The sequence below is a fragment of the Liolophura sinensis genome, chromosome 5 (assembly GCF_032854445.1).
Source record: "Liolophura sinensis isolate JHLJ2023 chromosome 5, CUHK_Ljap_v2, whole genome shotgun sequence".
Classification (NCBI taxonomy): Eukaryota; Metazoa; Mollusca; class Polyplacophora; order Chitonida; family Chitonidae; genus Liolophura; species Liolophura sinensis.
This window is the reverse complement of record NC_088299.1, coordinates 4,435,066-4,459,615: the sequence shown is the minus strand read 5'-3', so window position 1 is coordinate 4,459,615 and position 24,550 is coordinate 4,435,066. Positions and strand designations below refer to the sequence as shown.

The window sequence follows — 24,550 nt, the reverse complement described above, 5'->3', positions numbered from 1 at the left end:
TTCCATTTTGCTAAACCCATTCATATCTTATCCTGGCTTCTGTCCAATGGCACAAGCGTTTTCATTGCCCATCTTTTTGGTCAGACTTTCTGGAGAGAGAAAAACGAAGACGTTCTGTGAAACTATATCTATACAATCAGCGTGTCTCTGTTGTATTATTTCAGTAACCGTATGTATCCTGCTTTGTCTGTGTTACAAAAGTATGTCCGCCATTGGTCTCGACTGTGGCTGTTTCTGGCTCATTCATTCTCTTCCGCTTTTAGGGACTTTTCATTCATTAACGATGTATCCATTCAGTAATCATTATCCATTCATCGGTCCATCCATCCTGAATACCTCATTCATTTACAGGTACATCGGTCTGACGCACAAACCTATAATAATGTACAACTGCTGCTGCGGTTTTGTAATCGTATCCCCGATGCGCCCATTACGTGTGGAGAGACGCCAAACACTGCACAATGCACATACGTGTGCACGAATTCACCAAGCATACAGAACAGTGCTTTGTTTACAGGCTCTCGCTGTAACTTGTTACTAAATAAGGGGGGGGGTCGATCTTCAAGTTACAGATTCAAAGTTTATAACAGTAGCTGGTAACATATCTTCCTATAGTATATTTTCGATATCGAGTTAAACGTGGGTTGTGTTTATCTTCAATGCTATACATTGTCAGAGGCAAAATAAATTAAATGTGAAAGCGTACGTTCAGACTTTTATCTTATAAAGGAGTCTTTATTGCATAGACAAAAAGCAGACCAATATATTAATCAACTCGTTATAAACATATTGCAAGACTGGAAAATCTCTGAAGGCATGGCCAGACGGTCAAGAATTTCGGAACTTTCTATTCTGCTACAAGACGAAGGTTCGTTTGGCATATTGCATATACTAGTACTAGCCTATACTAGTCTACTTTCGCTAAACCCAGGGTTAGGGGCCCTATATCCATCGTGTTGAATTAACCCGGAATAGGGGCCGTATCTCCATCATGTTGAATTAGATCGTAACTCTGAATATATGAACAGTTGCAATCAAAGCGAAACTGAGATAAATATTTTATTATCGATATGTTATTTTCTAGCATAAACATAATACAGATTAGACTCATTCGCCTAGAACATAAACCTTGCGTCTTTCCAACATCGTCTGTTGGCTGCTTCTCTTTCCATGATTCCGTCCTGTTTTCGTACTTTATATACTTTCTTAGTTCTTTGGTAGTTTGTGTTAAACGTCGTTTTAGGACTTGGCCTTGCGATTATTGGAACGTCCATCTTGGTTGACGACTGGTATACGAATGCCTGTTTTCTACCCATAGATTAATACATATTCTCAAGTTAATGAACACGTGTTAACTATATCTAAGTATTGTCTGTTAACCAATTGAAACGACAAGTACCGATGCGAATTTAAGCCAGGCAAATTAAAAAACTATCAGAAATAGAATATTTTCAAATTTGGTTTGATTTGGGCACAATGCATTTTCGACACCACTAATTACTGAAAGTGTGCGTTGGACAGCTGAAACTATTTGCAATCGTGACTAGACGAAGTGTTGTTTCCTTAAACATATATCACTAGGTTTATCTCGTTGTCGCTTATCCTTGGCGAGAACGACCAGTTACGAAAACATACATGCAAATATATGATGATATTTATGCATCGAAACAGACATGCGTATACCAGCCGTCAACCAAAAGTATGTTCCAGGTCAATAATCATAAGGCCAATCCTTCAAAACAACGTTAAACACAAACCACCAAAGAACTAAGAAAGTACGAAAATGGGACGGAATCATGGGAAGAGAAGCAGTCAACAGTTTTCAATAATGTTGGAAAGACGCAATGTATGTTCTAGGCGACTGAGTGAAATCAGTATTCAGATAGAGTACCATGTTAGAATATAAGTTGTCAACATTGAAATATGTATGACAGTTGTACTTTGACTGCAGCTGTTCATATTTCCAAAGTGATGATCTAATTCAACATGGTGAATATACAGGTCCCCAGTTAAAGCAGAATTAGACACCATCATGAAGCAGAACATAGATATAACTGAAACGCTGGAACTGGAGATATAAGCAAAACGCAGGAACTGCAGGAATCCATTGGACTTTTGGCCTATATGATGGCGACAATCTTTTGACTACATGAAATACGGCTGAGTCCGGGGAAGCCATCAACAAACGGCAAGTTACCGACGAACTTCCCGAGAGGTATCGTTTATACCCACACCAGACTGTAGCTGATGAACAACAAGCTTTGAACAACTATAATAAGAGATCATAAAGAAGTCCACATAATAAGAAGATGACGTATATTTGGATGAACACATGCCTGTATGTACATCAATCATGACGTTCGTTCTTGCTGTTTTCAAGGTATAGGAATGGTGTTTTGCGCATTCTATAGGCCGGCGAATATATGGCAAAACTTGGAACGCTTTTGTAAAGTAGAGAAACAAAAGACTGGTCAAAGCCCAAGGGATCTGGCCGTGGAATGCATTTGTGGTGTTTGTATATACAAGCTTTCTTTGTCGAGCGGATACGTTGTGCTTCACCTTGAATACCGCAAGCCCCAGGCTAAACGATGCTTACGTAGGTCCGTCAGAGGAACATACTTCACGTAACGGCCCTGGAATGCCCGCGGTACCTCGATACCAGATGTCTTCAGTTCCCTGAGACCTCCGCCTCTACCCAGCCGGGCTCAGCTTTTCCACTAACTTCGGCTAGAACATTCCCCAGGTTGTTTTTGCCCGCCATCTCGATCCGCGCACTGGCCGACCTGCCACCATGCGGCGGTGGTATGAGGAGAGTTGGATAGCACTGGTCGGAATTCTCGTCAAGATATCCTTAGTAAGACTACGAGATGTGAATGCTAACATCAGAGGACTGATTGATTCCCAGAGGGCGTTGGGCGATGAAACCCCGTCCCACTAAGGGACTATAATCTAGGTAGTAGAGAAAGCACTGCGCAAAAGACACAGAACTGTTTATTGTACGACTGGTATTTCCAATACAGTATGCTTTACTCTACATACCGGCTTGTTTAATTGTTGCTGGATAATTAAAGACGCAGATATTATATTATAAATCTACTTTCGTCCAAAGTCAAAGTGAAAAATGCTATAACAAAGTAATTTGAATTTAGCCGTTGGAATAATTTCAGATTCACTTTTACAATAATGCCTAAGATGCAGGTTTCTTACAATATTTACTCTTTAAAAAAGGGAAAATTGTATATAAACTATAGTGTCATAAATTGAAGTGATTGAGGAGGAAAGTTATGAAAATATGATTAACAAAGTTTTGTGGATCTGAGCGCTGCCTGTTTGCTTGAATCCCATTTCGCGCTGGTTGGAGAGCAACCTTAAGTTAAATAGTCTGTTAGCTATCAAGCGAAGATTGCTTTTCTTGTTTGAGCTGTCTACCTGGTTTCATCTACAGACAAATCTGACCTCAGTCGTATAAGTCAAATATTCTTGGAATCAATGTAAAATTAAGTAGCATCCGTTTAGGAAGTATTATATTTTCAATCAGTTTTCGTAACCTTTAAAGCACTAAATATTGTTTCAGTATCAAGATGGATAAATACAATGCTGTTCTCAAGATCACTCCTCGGTATGCACGTACCAAATGCTACGTGGAATGTTCTGTGGTTCTGTTACAAAAAATAAATAACACTTCTTGCAAAAAGTCGATAAAAGATTCAGCCATGGTTATTTACATGAGCGTGTAAACATCTCGCGGAACATAACTTTCCCAAATTTTTTTGAGAGTGTTTTTCATAGTTTTGTGATAATTCCCTCATTAACACTCGTTTTAACCTGCTGCCAGCTGCCATGTTGCTCATTACTACTCTTGACGCTGTTATGCACGTCGCCTTTTATCTTTTCAAACAAATATCATCTTCCCCCAAAAAATAAATATAAGCGGTACTCTATCTATTATACCTACCAATTTTTTCCGCCCATTTGGATAAGCTAAGGACTCCTTTTCTTTCTGCATGTGCACAAGCATTGCTGTAACGTTTCTTTATGGAGATCTGGCTTGTATTTCAAAGAACCATTTATACACTGTGACAGACGATTAGCTTACAGCTGTTTTACCATCTGACGTTTCATTAATATTGTGAATTGTGCAATGTATTCTATACAAAAATATTCCTACAAAAATATAACAGAACTTCACTTGTAAGCGTTCTCAACTTTAGCTTTTCATGTATTCATTTCATGTCCTCGTCAAATACATTTCAAAGAAACTTTCCAAAGTGGAATTAGGCCTACTTAAACAGTACTTTTGTTGTCCACCTGTGTTCGTATGCGTATAAATATTATACCATTTTTCAGCTGTTCCATATAGAAGAAATTAATGTTCTTCTCATCATTTTAAGCATTTATTAAAATATATTCCTAAACTATGTATGGGTCTGTATGCATCTACAATAATGTGAACTATCTACTGTTTTTAATCTTATCGAGGTTGCAGTTTTGGGGCAATATTTGAAAAAAAATGTTATTTCAAATCAGAGCACTGCTTTGGTCAAGTGGTTAGGACGTTAGTAGTAAGATCAATTAAGAGTCACCTGGGGTCCTAGTATGTGGCCTCATTTCCTGAGAGAAAAGTCTGGGTCAACTTCGGAGTTGAATTAGCTCAGTTACATGACTAAGATTTTTGAGTCATTTGACTCAAACCTTTCTGTCACTGCTGATACAGATCGGGTATATGTCAGCTTGAAGCCGGCCTGCAACAACGGAATATATAAACGAAATATTGTAGAAATATATCGTCAAGCTTCCAACAATTATAAACCAAATTAAAATGAAGTCACTATTTTGGGTAATGCGAATAAACAGCAAAAGCACATGACGAATGCTTATAACAAAGGCGGATGGAACGCGATGCCTTCTTGTAAGGACGGACGAACTCCTAATTAAGACTCACGTACTCCTTGCTTCTTCATTAAAAAGACTAATGAAATCCGATCAATCCATTATAATAAACACAGAGGCAACCCGACACCAAGGGCCGGTTGTTCAAAAGTGTATTAAATGTTATGTCAGGCTTAAAGCTTAATACCCGTCTCGACATAATACAAAACTAATGGCGCTTTAGTCCAGACTAAAGTCGTAATACCGGGCTTACATGCTAATCTACTTTTGAACAACTGTGCCCAGTTCATAAAAAATTATGGAAGAAATAGGAAGGCCCTAACATTAAGCCAGACTCAATTCCTCCTCAATTAATCCTCAATTAATGACCCGCTTCTCTGTAAGTATAATTCTGATCTTAATGATATCTGTGTATTCATTGGGACTGCAGTTTGGCTTAGGATGGAAAACATTTTATTATGTATATAATATTTATATTATATAATACTCGTAAAGTAACGGTATCAGACATTCCTATATACTTTACGACGTAAAACCCCATATTTATACCATAAACGTACATACATATTTATACCTATAAACGCTAATTGTTGCAGTCATTTGGATGTATCAAGATATTCGCAAACATATAATGTTCAAAACAATTATTATTTATTTTTTCATTTGTTTGATTCTTGTTTCACGCCGTACTCAAGAATATTTCACCTATACGACGGAGGCCAGCATTATAGAGAGAGGAAACCGAACAGAAACCCACCACAGTCCTCAAGCTGCAGTCAGATCAAAACAATTATTACAAAATCTCAAAATTTTAATGAGAAATATTTATAATGTGGGTAGTCACATCAATTTATCGTCCAGTATCTATCCCATCTTTTCTGATAATGAGTGCTAGTAAAAGTCGAACCTGATGCTTTACATTTGGAAAAGTCGCTTTCGATACCGTAGAATATTTAGGTATGCGTCTAGAGCCCGTTGTACTTTGGACTGCGTCCTATGCGCTCTTGGTATTTGGGAAGTTTTTCCAGTATATTTCCCCTCACTGTCATTCACGCTTTGGTGCCTTCAGAAAAGATAAGGATCAAGTTAAAATTAAGTGCATGCCAAGAAAGAATGGCAGTCTGCATATGTTCAAACAAAACTTCCACTACAACAGCGTTCTGTCAAAATAAGAACCAGCAGGTCCGTGTGTCAGTTACAGAACCATGCGACTGGCGTTTTTTTGACACTTACGGTGTCAGATCTTACGCTCAAGATTGTTGTCTTTAACTAACAGGAATTTAGGCACTTGTTAAAAACACATTTCTTTGCATTCCTCGTGCCTACGGATAACGGCAGAATGACAAGAAAGGTTGTACAGTGCGTTGCTAAACTACATTATCAGCGAAGAGCTTGTCAATTACATATTCTGTTCAGATTCCTTTGGGGTGGAAGGGAAACAGTCCATGCGCAAAAGCCAGTTTGACTTTTTCCTGTCAGTATATCGTACAGTGGTTAAATGGATATAACGGTATCTCCTGTTGACTCTACTTAATTCCTGGTTGATAAAAATCCCCAGCTATTTAGGATTGCGTACGTGTAGAATATCGGCGCTGATTGCCAACAGGTTTACCGCGTCCAATTGCTTATCGGTAGACCGTTCTATTGGAAGTATCAGTGGCAAATTAACTCAGTAGTCACTTGTAGACGTACATGACCTACTGATTGGGGCAAAATAGCAATCTCTACTAAAGTTTAGTACCAGCTGCCAAGCACTTGCTCGTGTCATACAGGTATACATCAACCAGCTGGCAAAAAGCACTTGTGATAGTGCTTAATCTACATGCCGGTCTGGATGCCAGGAACGGGTCCGCGAACGTGTGAGCGACGGGGGCTGACGGTGCCGCCCTTATTCACAGTAACAGGCTGCTGCTGCTGCCGCGCGCCTTCAAAATCAACTCAGGCGGGCTGATGGTACCGCCCTTACCGGTCCACTGTAACAGGCTACTGTTGCACACCTTTTGCACAACTTAGTCGGCAAAGTAGGACTGCATTAGTCAAAGACGCTGAAAGTTGTGAAATGGTCAATGTCGAATTCGAATCTCGGATGATCGGTTTACTTTTTTAACTTCTCCTTTATACAGCAAAAATCGCCCATTGTTTTAAAAATTAAATATAAGCTTAATAAATAAAATATATTTCGTATATGATAACTGAATAGAATGACTTCAGGGTGCGACCTTAGTAAAAGTTCTCTAATTGCCTTTTCATTGTAGTAATATGGGCATCCAACATGCCGGGGTGTAGAGTTTGTGGTGCTGCGTGTCACGTAGTAGATATAGCTTAATACGGGCGATAATAGGCATAAACCAAGATTCTGTTGATGGACTAAGCATCTCCGAGGTCTGGTCCCTTTTCATTGTTTTATTGTTACTGTATGCTAAATGTGATGACCACACAGTATTGTGAATAATTCTAGATCAGTGACGACTCATCAATAGCGGTTGATACCACTGTATTTTTTTTCTGTTTAAGGCATGGTACCAGGGACGTCTCATTCGCTACTATTTACGCATCCCAGCGTAATACTGGTCGACGTCGTATAGACCTAAGTGAATATTCTTGAGTACGGGGGTGCTCAACAAAAATCAAACACATAATAAATTTAAGCATTTACATGACCATTTAGAATAAATCCCTAACTTAGGTCAGTTGAAAAGAGGCCGCAATTCACGGTTTACACCGTAATTCACCGTTTACACCGTAATTCGCCGTTTACACCGTAATTCGCCGTTTACACCGTAATTCGCCGGTTACGTGTGACCATTTTTCAACTTTCACATGGTTGTCGCTGTTCCGGTTTTGCTCTCTATGCTGTAGGTATTTGTAATAATAAGTCAAAGTTAACTATAAGTAAACGATGATCAGTTAAAAGTGTGTTCATTAAATACATCTCAATTTAGTCCACAAAAATGAATCGTTAGACAAGTTACATCACAACTCGACAAAGACTGAATCTACTGATGTCTTCTTGTTAAACATCACAGTTCGGTTGACAGAGACTGAATCTACTAGTGTCTTCTTGTATAACATCACGACTCAGTTGACAGAAACTGAAGCTACTGGTGTCTTCTTGTATAACATCACGACTCAGTTGACAGAGACTGAATCTACTGGTGTCTTCTTGTATAACATCACGACTCAGTTGACAGAGACTGAATCTACTAGTGTCTTCTTGTATAACATCACAAATCAGTTGACAGAAACTGAAGCTACTGGTGTCTTCTTGTATAACATCACGACTCAGTTGACAGAGACTGAATCTACTGGTGTCTTCTTGTATAATATCACGACTCAGTTGACATAGACTGAATCTACTGATGTCTTCTTGTAAAACATCACGACACAGTTGACAGGGACTGAAGCTACTGATGTCTTCTTGTATAACATCAAGACTCAGTTGACAGAGACTGAATCTACTGGTGTCGTCTTTGTGCTTACCATGATGAATCAGTTGACGGAAAATGAATCCACTGATGTCTTCTTGTAAAACATCACGACTCAGTTGACAGAGACTGAATCCACTGATGTCTTCTTGTAAGCCATGATGAATCAGTTGACAGAGACTGAATCTACTGATGTCTTCCTTAAACCATGATGAATCAGTTGACATAGACTAAATCTACTGATTTCTTCTTGTGAAACATCACGACACAGTTGACAGAGACTGAATCTACTGGTGTCTTCTTCTAAACCATGATGAATCAGTTGACGGAGACTGAATCTACTGATGTCTTCTTGTAAAACATCACGACTTATTTGACAGAGATTAAATCTAGAGTTGTCGTGTAAAACATCACGACAAGAACATCTTCTTGTTTTCGCTGATCCACACATCAGGACAGAGACTGAATCTACTAAGGTCGTCTCTGTGCTTACTTATGAAAACATCACGACTCAATAGGCTAAAGCTGAATCTACCTGCTGATTAAAATATCACGAAACAGTTGACTGAATCTAACGATGTCGCCTTAGTGTTCAAGGATCAAAACCTCACGACTTGGTTCAGTGACAGACTGAATCGATACCAATGTCGCGTACCTCCATGTAGGTCTTCAGATCAAAAACGTACGATTCGGTTGACAGAAGCAGTCTAATGATGTCGTATATGTATCTAGTGGTCAAACACTCACGATTCAGTTGACAGGGACTGAATGGTCTGTATATTCAACAAGCAAAACGTCGCTACGGGGTTGACAGTGACTGAATCTATCAGGGTCAACTACTGATAGTCTAAACCCCATGATTCGGTCAATGGAGTCAGATGAGATTAGTGTCGATTAGGTGTGCCGCTGAGTAAGAAATAAGGACGGATCCATGCAAAGAGAAGCAATGAACAATTTTCAACGATGATGGAAAGCCGCAAGGAATGCTCTAGAAGATTGAATTCAAGACAACCTGATGGCCAAAAAAAGTTAAAAGCATGTAGATTTCTTAAAATTCAAATATGTCGGATTCTGACGTATTTGCATACGCCTATATGGTTTACTCTGGTTTTATTGAACTGGCTAACGTGTACGAACGTCACTTCTAAAAGTGATGTTGACTGAACCATTCATCTTGGTTATCAATGGACACCTGCCAGAGCTATTTCTTACTCCATCAAACACGTTAGCTGTTTGAGCATGCTCTGTTTTCCTTCAGAATCATTATCAGTCACATTCTCCTGTGTGTTGTCATTATGACATACTTCATCTGAGCACTAATGAAGCTTTCGGGTGAGGACGGGGGGAGGGAAGGGGTGGAGGGGGTAGGGGAAGCGGGCAGTGTGGGGGGGGGGGGGAGACCAGCTTACAGGAAAACGACAAACTTCTAAATATAAGTGAACACTGATATTTTTAAACACATCTCCCAAGGCCGGTAACTCGATTCCCATGCTCTGTAAGTTAAAATCCGCCACCCGCTTTACCAATTTCTCGAAACTACTATACGGACGGGATTAGATTTATGAACTGCCAAGTTTTCTTATTGCGCTGCCATTGACCGAGTTCAGCAAGTTCGGCTGGGCGATAACTCCGCGGTATATTCACCAGACTGTATCTGCCACATTCCACATGTCACGGAGCAGCTTGGGGAATCCTAACAGGTTGTTACCGTGACGTCATCCAAGGCCTCAAGCTTTATATCTTAGTCGGTTTCGTTTACCGTTCCGTTGATGTTTCGTTGGAGATATCCCAGACCTCCCCTCTTAAAATGTCGGATTCTTCCCTCCCTCTCTCCCTCTCTTTAAAAATACCCAGGGTCATTCGGTCTGACATTGCTGACTTTGGCACCATACTGCTATTCACCCAGATTTTTCCCTTCGAAAACTCGCAAAGCCTTAACCAAACCAACCATCGTCTGTCTGGTCATAAATAATTATCTAACGCCTACGTAAATGTCATCTGGAGCCCCATGTAGTCGCAAAATACTGACCAAGCAATAACAAGGAAAGAATTAAGGCAATGTTTTTTTTTAGTGTACCAATTATAACAGGCTGTCGAAAAACGAATCATCGCATCAGTATAGGCCTATACAGAATTAAACATTTCGTTACTTCAATTGTGGTTTGTGTGTAACAAATATAAGATACTTTCACATTTTCTTTTCCATTTGATTGTGAGTAACGAAGTTTTCATTCAATCGAAGGCGGTCATTTTCATGCGTGGGCGAAATCGGAGTGAGCCATGGTAAACAGCGAACTCAGTTTGGAAAGGCTCATGCTGACTTCCTCTCCGACCGTAAGTGTGAAGGTCTAGCAACAACCTGCGGATGGTTGTGGATGTCCTGTGGGCTCTGCCCGGTTTCCTCCCACTATCGATCCTGGCTGCCATCGTACGAGTGAAATATTCTTGAGTACGACGTAAAACACCAATCAAATAAATAAATAAATAAATTTTGAAAGTTATTCAGGAACTTCCCAACGTGTCACTGACGTACAGACATGCGCACACCGTCTTAAGTGGCCTTCAACCAACGTTAGCCAGAATTGACGAATTAGTTCTGTTTTCACTTGGTTACGAATTATTTATAGTTTCGAATTTTAAGAACTTTCCGTCAGCCAAAAGAAATGTCGGCTTCTCCATAACTTGTACTACAGCACAGTATCTGGAACGGTAACAAACTGATACAGCTATAAGAAAAAGCATCAACACAAATATTATGCATTCGTTCTTCCTATACTTATTTCATGTTGGTTTTTGTCCACATTTCAGACTTGACTGTATAGGAATTGTGCAATGTGACACAGGCCTATGATGCTTCTGGAACATTCCATGCGACTTTCCGGTATCACTGAAAACGTACATTATTCTCGACCTCTGTCAAAAATACGAATGTCTGTTTCGACACCTAGATTCCTCACTAAAACAGATTAACAAACATCATATACTCTGCGTGAAGTATTTATTTCCACATTTTGACTCAACAGTGACGTATATTCTATGTACGTATATTCCTATCTGCCTTTCTACATGCATGTGGTTAAAATTCAGGTCTAATACAGGATTTTCCAGCTACCCAGTGAGTCTGTCCAAAATGCTTTTCACAAACTTCATTTGCACACCGTTTTTGGTATCTAGAAAGAAATGCGATTTGAATGTACATATATTTTTATTTATTTGTGTGTATGTAAGCCTAACAGATTGTTTCTTCACCAAGCTGCGTTGATCGAGAAGGTTGACTGACTGATAGCTTGAATGATTGATTATAACATATGTTTAACGTTCCTGGAGTAAACCACCGCCCTGTGGAGAGTTACTGACGAACTTTTCCACGATGTAGAGTTTTGCAGCACGCCATATTGGCGAAAGAACAGAGGTCCACCTCAAAATGTAGATTGAGCCGAACAGCTCCACGGCTGTCGTCGACCGCTTTATTTCACCAAGGTCCCGCGAACAGGAGCTACAGAGGCGGGCGACGTCGTCGTCGTATACGTGAAATATTATCGAGAATAGTATAAAACACCAATCAAAGAAATACAAATTTTACCTGAGGCTGTAGTTATGGATGTAGGGTCAACTGTAAAGGGCCCTTAGTTTTTAAAATTTGTCGGTAAACCATCCACCTTTGCCAGGTGTATGATAAATCTCAAAATGTAAAGCCGCAGCGAGATATGGAAACGAAAACATGCGACATCTGTAGTCAAAAACCTGATAGGGGCTTCCATACCAGAGGAAAGGATAAGCACTGGTCGGATCGGAGTTTTTGGCATGGTGGCACGTATGTCATGCCAGGAGAGGAGAGTACACAAGCAACCTTGTGTGGAAATATTGTAATATCAGTTATTTTTTTGATTCATGATTCATTTTGCCGGCAACATGTGGGCTTATGTTAGTTGTATATAAACAAATCAAAGTTTGGAAAAAAAAGAATGTTCTAAATGGAAACTTTTTGACCTCGTAAATGTATACAGGGCACAGCCAATTTCAAAATCATTACACCAATACCTTGAGCAAACAAATACGACAAACGAGACAATAAAGACAGACAAAAACGAGGTACATCAGGAACTTTACCGTAATTACTTCCGGCGTAGCCCCACCAATCCCAGCAGCCGTTAGGATTTCCACCAATCATGTCAGCAATTGCTTGCGGGTAGATCATTATGATGTTATTTAGCTCGGCGACTTCATTATACCCAGCATGTTTTGCAAAGACATCTTTAATGGCCTCTCTGAAACAGAGTTTTATAGGGACCACATCGCCGAATCTCTACATTCCAAGAAATTTGATATTTTATTGTTATACATCAAGTTACATGTAAGGACAAGCCTCTACAAATTTGAAACTCTTGAATTCGACCAACATTATGGGCATAATGCCCTCCAGCCTAAATTATTGTTTATTAAAAATAATCATCCATCCGACAAATAATAATGCGACAATTATTTTCTTTAAAGGAATGACCCCATGTATATCTGCGAGCGTGAGTTTAATAATGGTGCAGTTAGGCCATCAATGTTCCAAGAAATGCTTTACGTCGGCGGTTTTCTATGTAACAGTGTCTTCTTGCAGCAATGCGAGTCCATGCCGCCAAAGTGCTGCCGAAAACACGAAACGTTACACCCTGCTCAGTCACATGATACACCGAGCCGTCCAGTCCTGTGTTCTTGATCAAACCTCTCAGCACTTAGCGACAAGCGAGGCAGCAAAATAACATTTACTTAGTCGTTGTTATGACCCGACCCATTTTCGATTCCATATCTCGATTCGAGGCGAAGGTTCTAACTACTGAACCACTAACGTGACGTGAGATGGTAAAACACGTAACTGGCATGTATGTAACCATTGGTATGAGTAAAAATACGGCTATTATACATTTATAATATAAGGGTACAAAACTGTGAGAAAAACCACGAAAATGAATTAATTCAACAGGAAAACCGTTAATTTCTCTCAGTTGATGAATACTAACCTTCCTTGTTTACAGCCATGGAACGCAAAGTGAAGTTTACATGCTGAAAGTGGGACTTCATAAGTTGAACAAGAACTGATGAATTACAGTTTACACATACATATAGTTACATGCAATATACAATATTACAATTCAATTTTCTCTATGTACAAAATAAATGTTATACAGCGATCAACATTTGGAATCTTCTTTATTAAAAACTTTCTATTAATCTAAATTACACCATAAAAACACTACATAGCTCAGTTACATCGATTGGATTAAATTTAATTATTTATTTGTTTTAATAAGGATGATAGGAAAAAAACGCCTACGTGATTCAAGTCTTATACAAATATAAAGAAATACACATAGACCTACAAATAGATAAATAAACAAACCATATGTAGCAATAAATACCGTGTAGGTCAGATATATTTTTCAGTTTTTTTTTCCCATTAAGATTTAAGTATTCGTGTATACTCAAGAAGAGTTAACATGTCACAGCGATTATTCTTATCGTAAGAGCAAACCACCGACGTACACAGGAGCTTAACAAACCTCCTGACATGGAGCCGCAGCCCTATAACTGGGCAACTAATCTCATGGGCCCACCTTGGACACGAAAATAGGGTGACGTTTTCGTGCAGATTATTTGTGCAGAGATATCCAGTTGGATTCACAATTCTACTAGCACTATTTTTTATTGTAAGGAAATATATAAATGGACAAACCGCTGACTAGCATTCAACCATAGAGCCCAAAACGCTGTTTATGAGTTCATTTTAGAACATTTCATTAATTGATCCATTCATTCATTTATTTAGTCAGTCAGTCATTAATGGCAACATAATCGGTACAAAGTTTTAGATACCTGTTCCCTTCGCAACACAGCCTGTTGGGATGTAGGCATATCCGATGGTGTCCAGACTATGGGCTCCCGATCCTGTCATACCCGGAAGTGACCCCATACCGGGGAGAGACCCCATACCCGGAAGAGACCCCATGCCCGGTAGAGACCCGATACCAGGGAGACTACCTGAGCCCCCAAGCCCTGTATGTGACAAATGTGGACAGCAAAATATTACCAAAGTATTTCCTAACTAGCGAGAGGCAACAAGAACAGCTAGATTACACCTAGAAACAATTTCTGAATGTCCAGTGGGTTAAATGAAATTGACAAACACCGATATGGGGATCTGGAGTCATGTAATGACACATGTAATGTCATGTTATGACCTATATAATGCCATGCAGCAACAAGTAATGCCATGTAATGACACATGTAACATCGTGTAATTTCGCGTGTCATGTCATGCAATAACACATGTAATGTCATGTAATAACACATGTAATGTCATGGAATAACTAACAGTGTTATGTAATAACATATGTAAGGTCGTGTAATGTCACATGTAATGTCATCTAATGACACAAGTAGTGTCATGTAAAAATATACAGGGGCCTCCGTGGCTCAATTGGTTAGCGCACTAGCGCAGCGTAATGACCCAGGAGCCTCTCACCAATGCGGTCGCAGTGAGTTCAGGTTCAGCTCATGCTGGCTTCCTCTCCGGCCGTACGTGGGAAGGTCTTCCAGCAACCTACGGATGGTCGCGGGTTTCCCCCGAGGTAATGCCCGGTTTCCTCCCACCATAATGCTGGCCGCCGACGTGTAAGTGAAATATTCACGAGACGGCGTAAAACACCAATCAAATAAATAAATAAATATATAAAAACATATATATTATGTCTTGTAATGAAACATGTAATGTCGTGTAATTGCACATGAAATGCTGTGTAATGACACATGTAATGTGTAATGGCACATGTTTTGTTGTGCAATGGAACATGTAATGTTGTGTAATGACGCAAGTAATGAAGTGTAATGACACATGTAAGTGACTGTCAGTGTTACACTGATCTAGGTTTACAAACCAAGATAAATGCACACTGCCCCTGAGTTGTGGCCCTTTACTTACATATCCAATAGGAGATTACAGCCACACGTCTGTTTGTGTCGCAGTAGCTTTTCATGTGTTTTCACTGAACTAAGAGTTCTGAGCTACAGCTTATGCTAGGTCAGCCCTCGCTGGCTTAAGAGGTCTGAGATAGAACTTATGCTGGCTGACCCCTCGCTGAGTTAAGAGCTCTGGGCTAGAGCTTATGCTAGGTCAGCCCTCTTTGGGTTAAGAGATCCCAGCTAGAGCTTATACTAGGTTAGCTCTCGCTGGGTTAAGAGCACTGAGCTAGAGCTTATACTAGGTCAGTCCTCTTATGCTAGGTCAGCCCTCGTTGGGTTAAGAGCTCTGAGCTACAACTTATGCTAGGTCAGTTCTGGCTTGGTTAATAACTCTTAGATATAGCTTATACTAGGTCAGTCCTCTTATGCTAGGTCAGCCCTCGCTGGGTTAAGAGCTCTGGGTTAGAGTTTATGTCAGATCAGTCCTCTCTGGGCTAAGAGCTCCGTGCTAGAGCTTGCGCTGTAAGCCTTCGCTGGTTTAAGAGCTTTGAGCTAGAGCTTATGCTAGGTCAGCCCTCGCTAAGCTACGCAGATCTGAGCTAGAGCCAATGCTAGGTCAACCCTCGATGGGTTAAGAACGCTGAGCTAGAGTTTATATGAGGTCAACCCTCGCTGGACAAAGAGCTCCTTGCTAGAGCTTATACTAGGTCAGACCTCGCGGGACTAAAAACTCTTATGCTATGTCAGACCTCGCTGGGTTAAGAGCTCTGTGCTAATGCTTATGCTAAGTCAGCTCTCGATTGATTAATAACTCTCAAATAGAGCTTATGTTAGGTCAGTCCTCGTTGGGCACTGTGCTAGAGTTTGCGGTAATTCAGCCCCTCGCTGGGCTAAGAGCTCTGAGCTAGAGCTTGCGCTAAATCAGCCCTCGCTGGGCGAAGAGCTCTGAGCTAGAGCTTGCGCTATATCAGTCCTCGCTGGGTTAAGAGCTGTGAGCTAGAGCTTGCGCTAAATCAGTCCTCGCTGGGTTAAGAGCTCTGAGCTAGAGCTTGCGCTAAATCAGTCCTCGCTGGGTTAAGAGCTGTGAGCTAGAGCTTGCGCTAAATCAGCCCTCGCTGGGTTAAGAGCTCTGAGCTAGAGCTTGCACTAAATCAGTCCTCGCTGGGGTAAGAGCTCTGAGCTAGAGCTTGCGCTAAATCAGTCCTCGCTGGGTTAAGAGCTCTGAGCTAGAGCTTGCGCTAAGCCAGCTCTCACACGGCTAAGAGCCCGGGGCTAGAGCTTACGCTAATTCAGCCCTCGTTGGGCTAAGAGCTCTGAGCTAGAGCTTGCGCTAAATCAGCCTTCGCTGGGCTAAGAGCTGTGGGCTAGAGCTTGTGCTAAATCAGCCCTCGCTGGGCTAAGGGCTGTGAGCTAGAGCTTGCGCTAAATCAATCCTCGCTGGGTTAAGAGCCGTGAGCTTGAGCTTGCGCTAAATCCGTCCTCGCTGGGCTAAGAGCTGTGAGCTAGAGCTTGCGCTAAATCAGCCCTCGCTGGGCTAAGAGCTGTGAGCTAGAGCTTGCACTAAATCAGTCCTCGCTGGGTTAAGAGCTGTGAGCTAGAGCTTACGCTACGTCAGTCCTCGCTGGGCTAAGAGCTGTGAGCTAGAGCTTGCGCTAAATCAGTCCTCGCTGGGTTAAGAGCTCTGAGCTAGAGCTTGCGCTAAGTCAGCCCTCGCTGGATTAAGAGCTCTGAGCTAGAGCTTGCGCAAATTCAGCCCTCGCTGGGCTAAGAGCTGTGAGCTGGGCTGAGCTGTGAGCTAGAACTTGCACTAAGTCAGCCCTCGTTGGCTAGGAGCTGTGAGCTAGAGCTTGCGCTAAGTCAGCCCTCGCTGGGCTAAGAGCTGTGAGCTAGAGCTTGCGCTAAATCAGCCCTCGCTAGGCTAAGAGCTGTGAGCTAGAGCTTACGCTACATCAGTCCTCGCTGGGCTAAGAGCTATGAGCTAGAGCTTGCGCAAATTCAGCCCTCGCTGGGCTAAGAGCTGTGAGCTAGAGCTTGCGCAAATTCAGCCCTCGCTGGGCTAAGAGCTGTGAGCTAGAGCTTGCGCAAATTCAGCCCTCGCTGAGCTAAGAGCTGTAAGCTAGAGCTTACGCTACATCAGTCCTAGCTGGGCTAAGAGCTCTGAGCTAGAGCTTACGCTACATCAGTCCTAGCTGGGCTAAGAGCCCTGAGCTAGAGCTTGCGCAAATTCAGCCCTCGCTGGGCTAGGAGCTGTGAGCTGGGCTGAGCTGTGAGCTAGAGCTTGCGCTAAGTCAGCCCTCACTGGCTAAGAGCTGTGAGCTAGATCTTGGGCTAAGTCAGGATAACAGTTTACCTTTGAGAGCTTATGATAGGTATATTTATGGTATACGTAAATTTGTTAGACTAAATTATGGTGCAATTGGCTGAGTCGCCCCACATGCCCAAAGAAATAAGTAAACGATGTAAAAATGTTACTATTGATATGATATTGATTTCTGTTCAATAATACATTTATTGGTATTTCACCTGTGTGCCCAATATAATGTGCGTGCCCAATATAATGTGCGTGCCCGATATAACGTGTGTGGCCAATATAACGTGTGTGCCCAATATAATGTGCGTGCCCAATATAACGTGTGTGCCCAATATCATGCTATGAACATCGTTTAGTTCTACTTAATCGCTAATGTCAAGTTAGTAATCTTAGAGTCACTGAAATATGCATTGTGTAAACAACCAAATTATGTGCTCAACAAGATATGCTCTTGCACGTGGTATTCACTGATTGATAACATCCAAGTACTCAGGGATTTCTATTCAGCCTTAAAAATCAATAAATTTTTTCATTGTCTGTAAGCTGCCATTACATTCAAATCAGCTGGTTGGGTTTCTATGTGTAATGTCACGTAATGACACATGTAATGTAATGCTAGCATGCCCGGAAGTGACCCCATACGGGAAGAAAACCCACACGGGGAAGAGACCACATGAATGCGGGAATGTAATGTCATATAAGAACGCATGCAATGTGATGTAATATAATTAAAACGTACAGCATAAAGAGAAAAACCAGAGCAGCGACGGCAGTGTGATAGTTGGCAAATGGTCACACGTAACCGGTGAAATACGGCCTCTTTTCAATTTACCTCAGTTAAGGTTTTATTCTAACTGTTGTGTGATGGATGACACAGGTAATGTTGTGTAATGACGCATGTAAATGCAAAGGTAGTAGCAAATTACACGTCCCCAAGTCAATTGCAGTTTATTACACGTCACTGATCAAGGTTTACTCAAATGACACATGTAATATCACGTAATGTCATGTACTGACACATGGCTGGTATTTTGAACTAGATTTGAAGTTGTAATGTAGTCATTACGAATAGGAGGCTGACTTTGTAAGTTAAACATGCAGAACTAACAGCTAACAGTTGTGCCTTTTTTTCATGTACTTCTTACCGTGCTTCTCACAGTAACCAGTATCAGACTGCCTATATTAGTTTCCCATGCAGTTCTAACAATGGCCAGTTTTAGGCATAATGCATAAATTCGCCATGGAATACTAACAGTGACCACTTATAAGCTTATTGCATAAGAGGCCCCTGTAGTCCTCAAATTAACCAACATCAGGTTAATGTATTTTTTCTCAGTATAGTATTCTACCCACCACAGTCACTATTAGCAGCGGTACTCACAGTAACCAGTACTACTGTGTAAGTATCAGTTGCCAATATGGTATTCACAGTATCCAGTATTAGGCCGTGTGTATCAGTTGCGGTATTTACAGTTACATGTATCCGGCTTACTGTATTTATTCTCAATGCAGTAGGCTACCTGTCATCGTCACTACTGTCACACTTCCTGAGTCAACTGCCCATGCAGTACTTACAGTTACCAGTGTACCGTATATCAGTTGCTCAAGCGGTATTCACAGTAACATTTATCAAACTTGCTGTACCTATTTTCAGTGTAGGCCTAGTAGGCTACTCATTATCATGGCTGATATTAGGCTTTCTGAGTCACCTGCTAATGTGGTACTCACAGTACCGAGTACCAGGCCGTCTGTTTCAGCTGCCATGCATCAACAACAGTAATCAATAAAAGCCTAACATTTATCAGTTGCGCATCAGTTAATCACATTAACTAGGTTTACTAATTAGATCCAATAAATCCGTCAGTTATATACGATGGTTATGGTGAGTGCATCAGAAATTAGTTAACTACGGAAGAATGGCCTGAGTCAGTCTGTTCAAAAATCATATCTTAAATATTGAAATGGCTACAACCGTAAAAATTACGATGGACTTTTGACTTTATGTATTTGCTGTATTTACTGTATTTTACCAGGCAAGAACTTCGTCCAATCAAATGTCGGCATGTGCTTGGTCCAGTCGTACATAGAACCTGGCAGCAGATTAGTCCAGCTTGGCATCGTGGTGTACATGGAGATCCAGTTGGCCATCGTGTTTTCGTACATGGAGTCGAAGAGCAGGCGCTTCCGGCGAGATTTCGAGATGAACTCCGTCTGATCGAACTCAATAAACTGTAAATGGAAATTGTATCTGAAGGCCTTTGATAAGGTCATCTTTAAAATTTATTTCGACAATGTTGATAACAGGTACTTGTGTGAAAGTGTGCATTTTTATTTAATGCTCGGAAAATATACACAATACATCAACAGATTCTGTTATATTTTGGAAACGCATCCTGGGGTCTATTTATGAAAATAAATTATGTTTAGCAACTAAGGAGATGTGTTTATTTACAATAAACATAAAAAATAAACACAGTTTCTAAACACATTTCTGTTACAGGTTGGAAACGCACCTTGGTATTTGTTCGTGAAAGGCTATGTTTAGTAAGTCAGGAGATGTCAGATCTTTATATAGTAGGGTAAAATGAGTAAAAGTGTTTACTATAGTAAATGTCACGTGTTTACTGTGTAAACATGTTTATCGGCTTTTTACCCTTAATATAAAGCCACTATTGAAAATATTTGCTATGTAAACATCTGACATCTTTACTATAAAAAACACATTCCCTAGTTACTAAACATAGCTTTTTATGAATAAACACCGGATCGCGTTTTCATCCTGTAACAGAAAAGTGTTTAAAAACCAACCACTTATTTTTAGTGTGTAACCGTTATAACAGAATCCTTCATTTCTTTTGCTAAAGCATTCGGTACAAAGATAAATACACGGTAATAAAAATATGATATGGTACCTGTCCGGTAAGAGGAACGCTCCCCGACGGTTGACGAAGATTTCCGTGGACGTGCTGGAGAAGGTCAAAGGCAGCGTCATACTTACAGTTGCCTAGATAAGGACTTCCCAGCTGGGTGCACGGGTTTCCATAGTTACGCGTGGGCTAAACGAAGATGAAATGATGCACATAATTGCCGTTCAAGTTTGCGAAAAATCACAAAATTCAGAAAATCTTGTTGAGGATGCATTTATTTATTAAGCGCACTGTGACCACAGAAGACGATTTCCTTCGCATGTCCTACTATAATTTGTTGAATTCTTCAACCATGGTTGTGTGGCCAGCGGTTTTGCGTCATATGCTTTGTTAACTACCTGATAGCGTACGGCTGTTCTACTCACAAATATGGTCACCATACTATATAATGTTAAATTTTCTTTAGTGCGACAAAAGAAAATATATTTATGAATTACAGGCACTTTTTTTTAAAGATAATTCTAATTCTAGAATTAGAACAGCCAAAGCTATTGTAACACCTTTTATAGATACCTACAAAAGTATGTTCGGCTCTGAGGTCGAACACGGACTTTATTTGCGATTTGCTGTTCAGGAACTCCTGGTAATATGTCTCCATATGGTGGGAAACTCCTACGGAATTGAGAAATCAACATCACGTATACACTATAAATGCGACATCGGGCTTTTTGACATACAGTGTGCAAGAAATACATTTAGTCTTAGCAAAAAATACTATCTTGAAGAGTTCAGGAATTCAGTAATTCACGGAACTTAATATGCACATTTCCAATCAACGATAGAATATCCCCCTGGTGATGTTGTTTTCTACATGTGTACAAACCCTGAGCTCAATATCTGCAGTACTTTTTAAGATACCACCCCTAAAATTTTGTTTAACATTGATTCTAATACATAATACACTAAGTCAGGAATTCAGTAATTTACAGTACATAATATGTACACAGTGGGGGCGTCCGTGGCTCAGTTGGTTAGCGCACTAGCGCAGCGTAATGACCCAGGAGTCTCTCACCAATGCGGTCGTTGTGAGTTCAAGTCCAGCTCATATTGTCTTCCTCTCCGGTCGTACGTTGGAAGGTCTGCCAGCAACCTGCGAATGGTCGTGGGTTTCCCCCGGACTCTGCCAGGTTCGCACCCACCATAATGCTGGCCGCCGTCGTATAAGTGAAATCTTCTTGAGTACGGCGTAAAACACCAATCAAATAAATAAATTAATATGTTCACACGGAGCTCAATATCTGCAGTCCTTTCCTAAAATAGGCCTACCGCCGTGAAAATTTTGTTTAACATTCCTTTCTCTATTATTGGACCCCGACGCCAAAGCCGACGCTCAGGGTACGACATAAGCTACGCCTGTACTATATAGCCTACAGACGAGCTAATAAAATCCTGTCATAATACTCTGTACCTTTCATCGATGTACTGACATCTATATCCACACTAAATTTCATCCAACCACTTACTTCAATCCAAGCACTCTATTTCCTCCATCAACTGACTTTTTCTTCCAGCTTAATTCCACTGAACCTGATAATAACACTGACAAACTTTTTGGATCTAAGGCTGTTTGGATTCTAGCTCTGCAGTCTGCAAAGTTGCTCTTTGCGACAACTCTCGAAATAACGCAACCATATTGGCAAAACCTATCAATTCGTCTACAACACCACAATCTCAGACCTGGTTTGACAACAGAATCCAAAGTGCCACTGAAGATGTAAACTCGAGAGGATGCCAAGTTGGAGACGGAGTCGATCTCACCGGAGTTAGACTTCTGTCTGGTGTACGTGACCATGTTGTTGTGGTTTATTCCGGATGGTGAAGACATACAGGCGCCCAAGGCTGTCCCTAGCTGCCCTCCAGCGCAGTGGTATGGAACTGGGAACGACAATGACATATTTGAGCCCTTCCTCTGCCTTTATAGATATTAATGGAAAAGAGTGCGTAAGCATGAAGCAAAGCATCAGTGGAAAGAACATTTAAAACATTGATCATAACATTTTTCTTTTGTTTCCACTGAACTAAATGCAGTTAAATTTTTTCATTTTTAGTGGGGGGGGAGGGCTTTATGGAACCTGTTAGTTTACGATGTTTGTCGCCAATGATCTGAATGGCGTAGGCCTACACGTTTCTCTGTCCCGTAAGTGGTTATTTAATGTCGAAGTTTATAATATGAACATAATAGTGCAGGAAAAAACTGTATACTGTGGTAGGTGACTTATGCATGCCATGTCTGTAATCAACATTGGCCTAGTTTGCCGAAATTAAAGAATTTACAAAAAAGCGTTAATGTCACGTGACCTTGGATTATCATACATTATATTTATATTCAAGAATGTTAATTTCCGTTACTAGATAACTTTACAGTCTTATTTGTGTCATTAACATTATATACCTCCAGCGACGGAGCCTACGCCTTTGAAGACACTGGAGAACGCCACGTGGAGCTGAACGGCAAACGCCCCGCCAGACGAGATACCGGACACGGAAATTTCCGATTTGTTCACATTGTAGTTTTCTGTAACAAGGGGAAATACTCCCGTTATTCCCGTTAATGGAAGAGTTATCCCCCCTAATCCCTCTGCCGCCACAGGTAAGTCGTTTGGTTACACAATTTCGTGAATTTTTCCCATATGTAAGAGCAGCTTTCAGTGTGATTTATGCACCTTTTTCATTTGAAATTGGAAACATTGGTTGGGTTGTAAATTCCACGATTTCACAAAAGGTGTACTTTTATCAGTGTACACAGAACAGAAAATGCGCTCATAATATTTTTAAATAAACCATATCCATTAAACATGAAAGAAGGTTGAATAATTACAGTAATGCACGTGTAACATTATGTACAATCTGTTATCTACCATCGTATTCATTAATGCACTTGTAACATTATGTACAATCGGTATTTACCATCGTATTTAATACAGTGACATTTCAACTGAATTGTGTTGCAGAAATTTTGAAAAGAAAACATTTACATAACATTTTACGTCGGGTGAAAAGTTGGAAACTTAGAATCATAGTAAAACCACCAATTTCCGGTCACAAGCAGCAACGCATGCGCCTAACTGTAAACAACAAGAAACCCCTATCCCCTGCAACAGCAACAAGAAGAGAAGCAGCCTTTCACAGAGCTGCTCGTCCCAGTTAAAATGGCGTCTTCAGAATGATTTTGCTTCTTTCAGGCAGTAAATATGATAATCATGTTTATCATGACGTAAATAAGCTCTTGTTTATACAAATACCTAGAGAAACCGCTGCCCGGGAGGCCTGGATGATGTAGCCTAACCACAGCACCCACAGGGCTTGTCTGCACCCCATACTGCTGCTTTGTTAACAAGAACACAGATTATGCCCAGATTTCACGTTCCCAGCAGACGTTTCCAGCAGACTTTTCGGAGCATTTAGATAACAGACGAGATAAGATAGTGACAAGTGTGCGGAATGTGCATAACCTACATGAAATTTTCAGCGTGAAGTGGAACCAAAAAATAGATTCACTGTTGACCTATATACGTCCGCAACATACCTTAAAAAATTGGCAAGAAATAACCTTACACCGGTGAATGCCGTTGTTAGTATAAAAATCAAAGCCCAGTTTCACAAAGCGGCGTACGACAGTTTTTTTATCGTACATTTGTCGTACGATATTTTATACATCACAATTACCGTACAATTGTCGTACAGGCAAGACATCTTTGTGAAACTGATACATAAGCCATGACAGAAAACTAACTAAATACATTTTTAAACTCTAAATTTGCTCTTCGACTTTTCGTGTGTCTGGATGTTTTAATAATAATGTCAACTCACGCTTATTTTTAACCTTATGGACGCTAAATTAGTCGAAGAATGTGAATTGAAATCAGAGTATCAATAACGTGGAGAACAATTTATTTAGTTATTTGGTTGTTGTTTAATTCCATACTCCAGAATTTGGCACTATTAAAGATAATAGGAGATGAATATGAAAGTTTGAAAAAGTAATGACTGCATGGTCCCTTTGAATCTTTTACTACCTACCACCAACCCCCCAAGGGAGTTTATCATAT

General features: G+C 40.5%; 1 protein-coding gene across 1 annotated transcript; it reads right to left on the bottom strand.

Moving 5' to 3' along the window:
* Positions 1-11,304: 11,304 nt before the first annotated feature.
* On the bottom strand, positions 11,305-23,846 carry LOC135466045 (poly(3-hydroxybutyrate) depolymerase-like). The gene is made up of 10 exons (XM_064743448.1): positions 23,744-23,846; positions 22,894-23,016; positions 22,179-22,376; positions 21,019-21,113; positions 20,487-20,630; positions 19,605-19,803; positions 14,178-14,357; positions 13,325-13,367; positions 12,426-12,583; positions 11,305-11,485 (listed from the first exon to the last, which is right to left on the bottom strand). Exons 1-10 carry the CDS (start codon positions 23,817-23,819, stop codon positions 11,424-11,426), a joined length of 1,278 nt encoding a protein of 425 aa, XP_064599518.1. The 5' UTR covers positions 23,820-23,846; the 3' UTR covers positions 11,305-11,423.
* Positions 23,847-24,550: the final 704 nt, after the last annotated feature.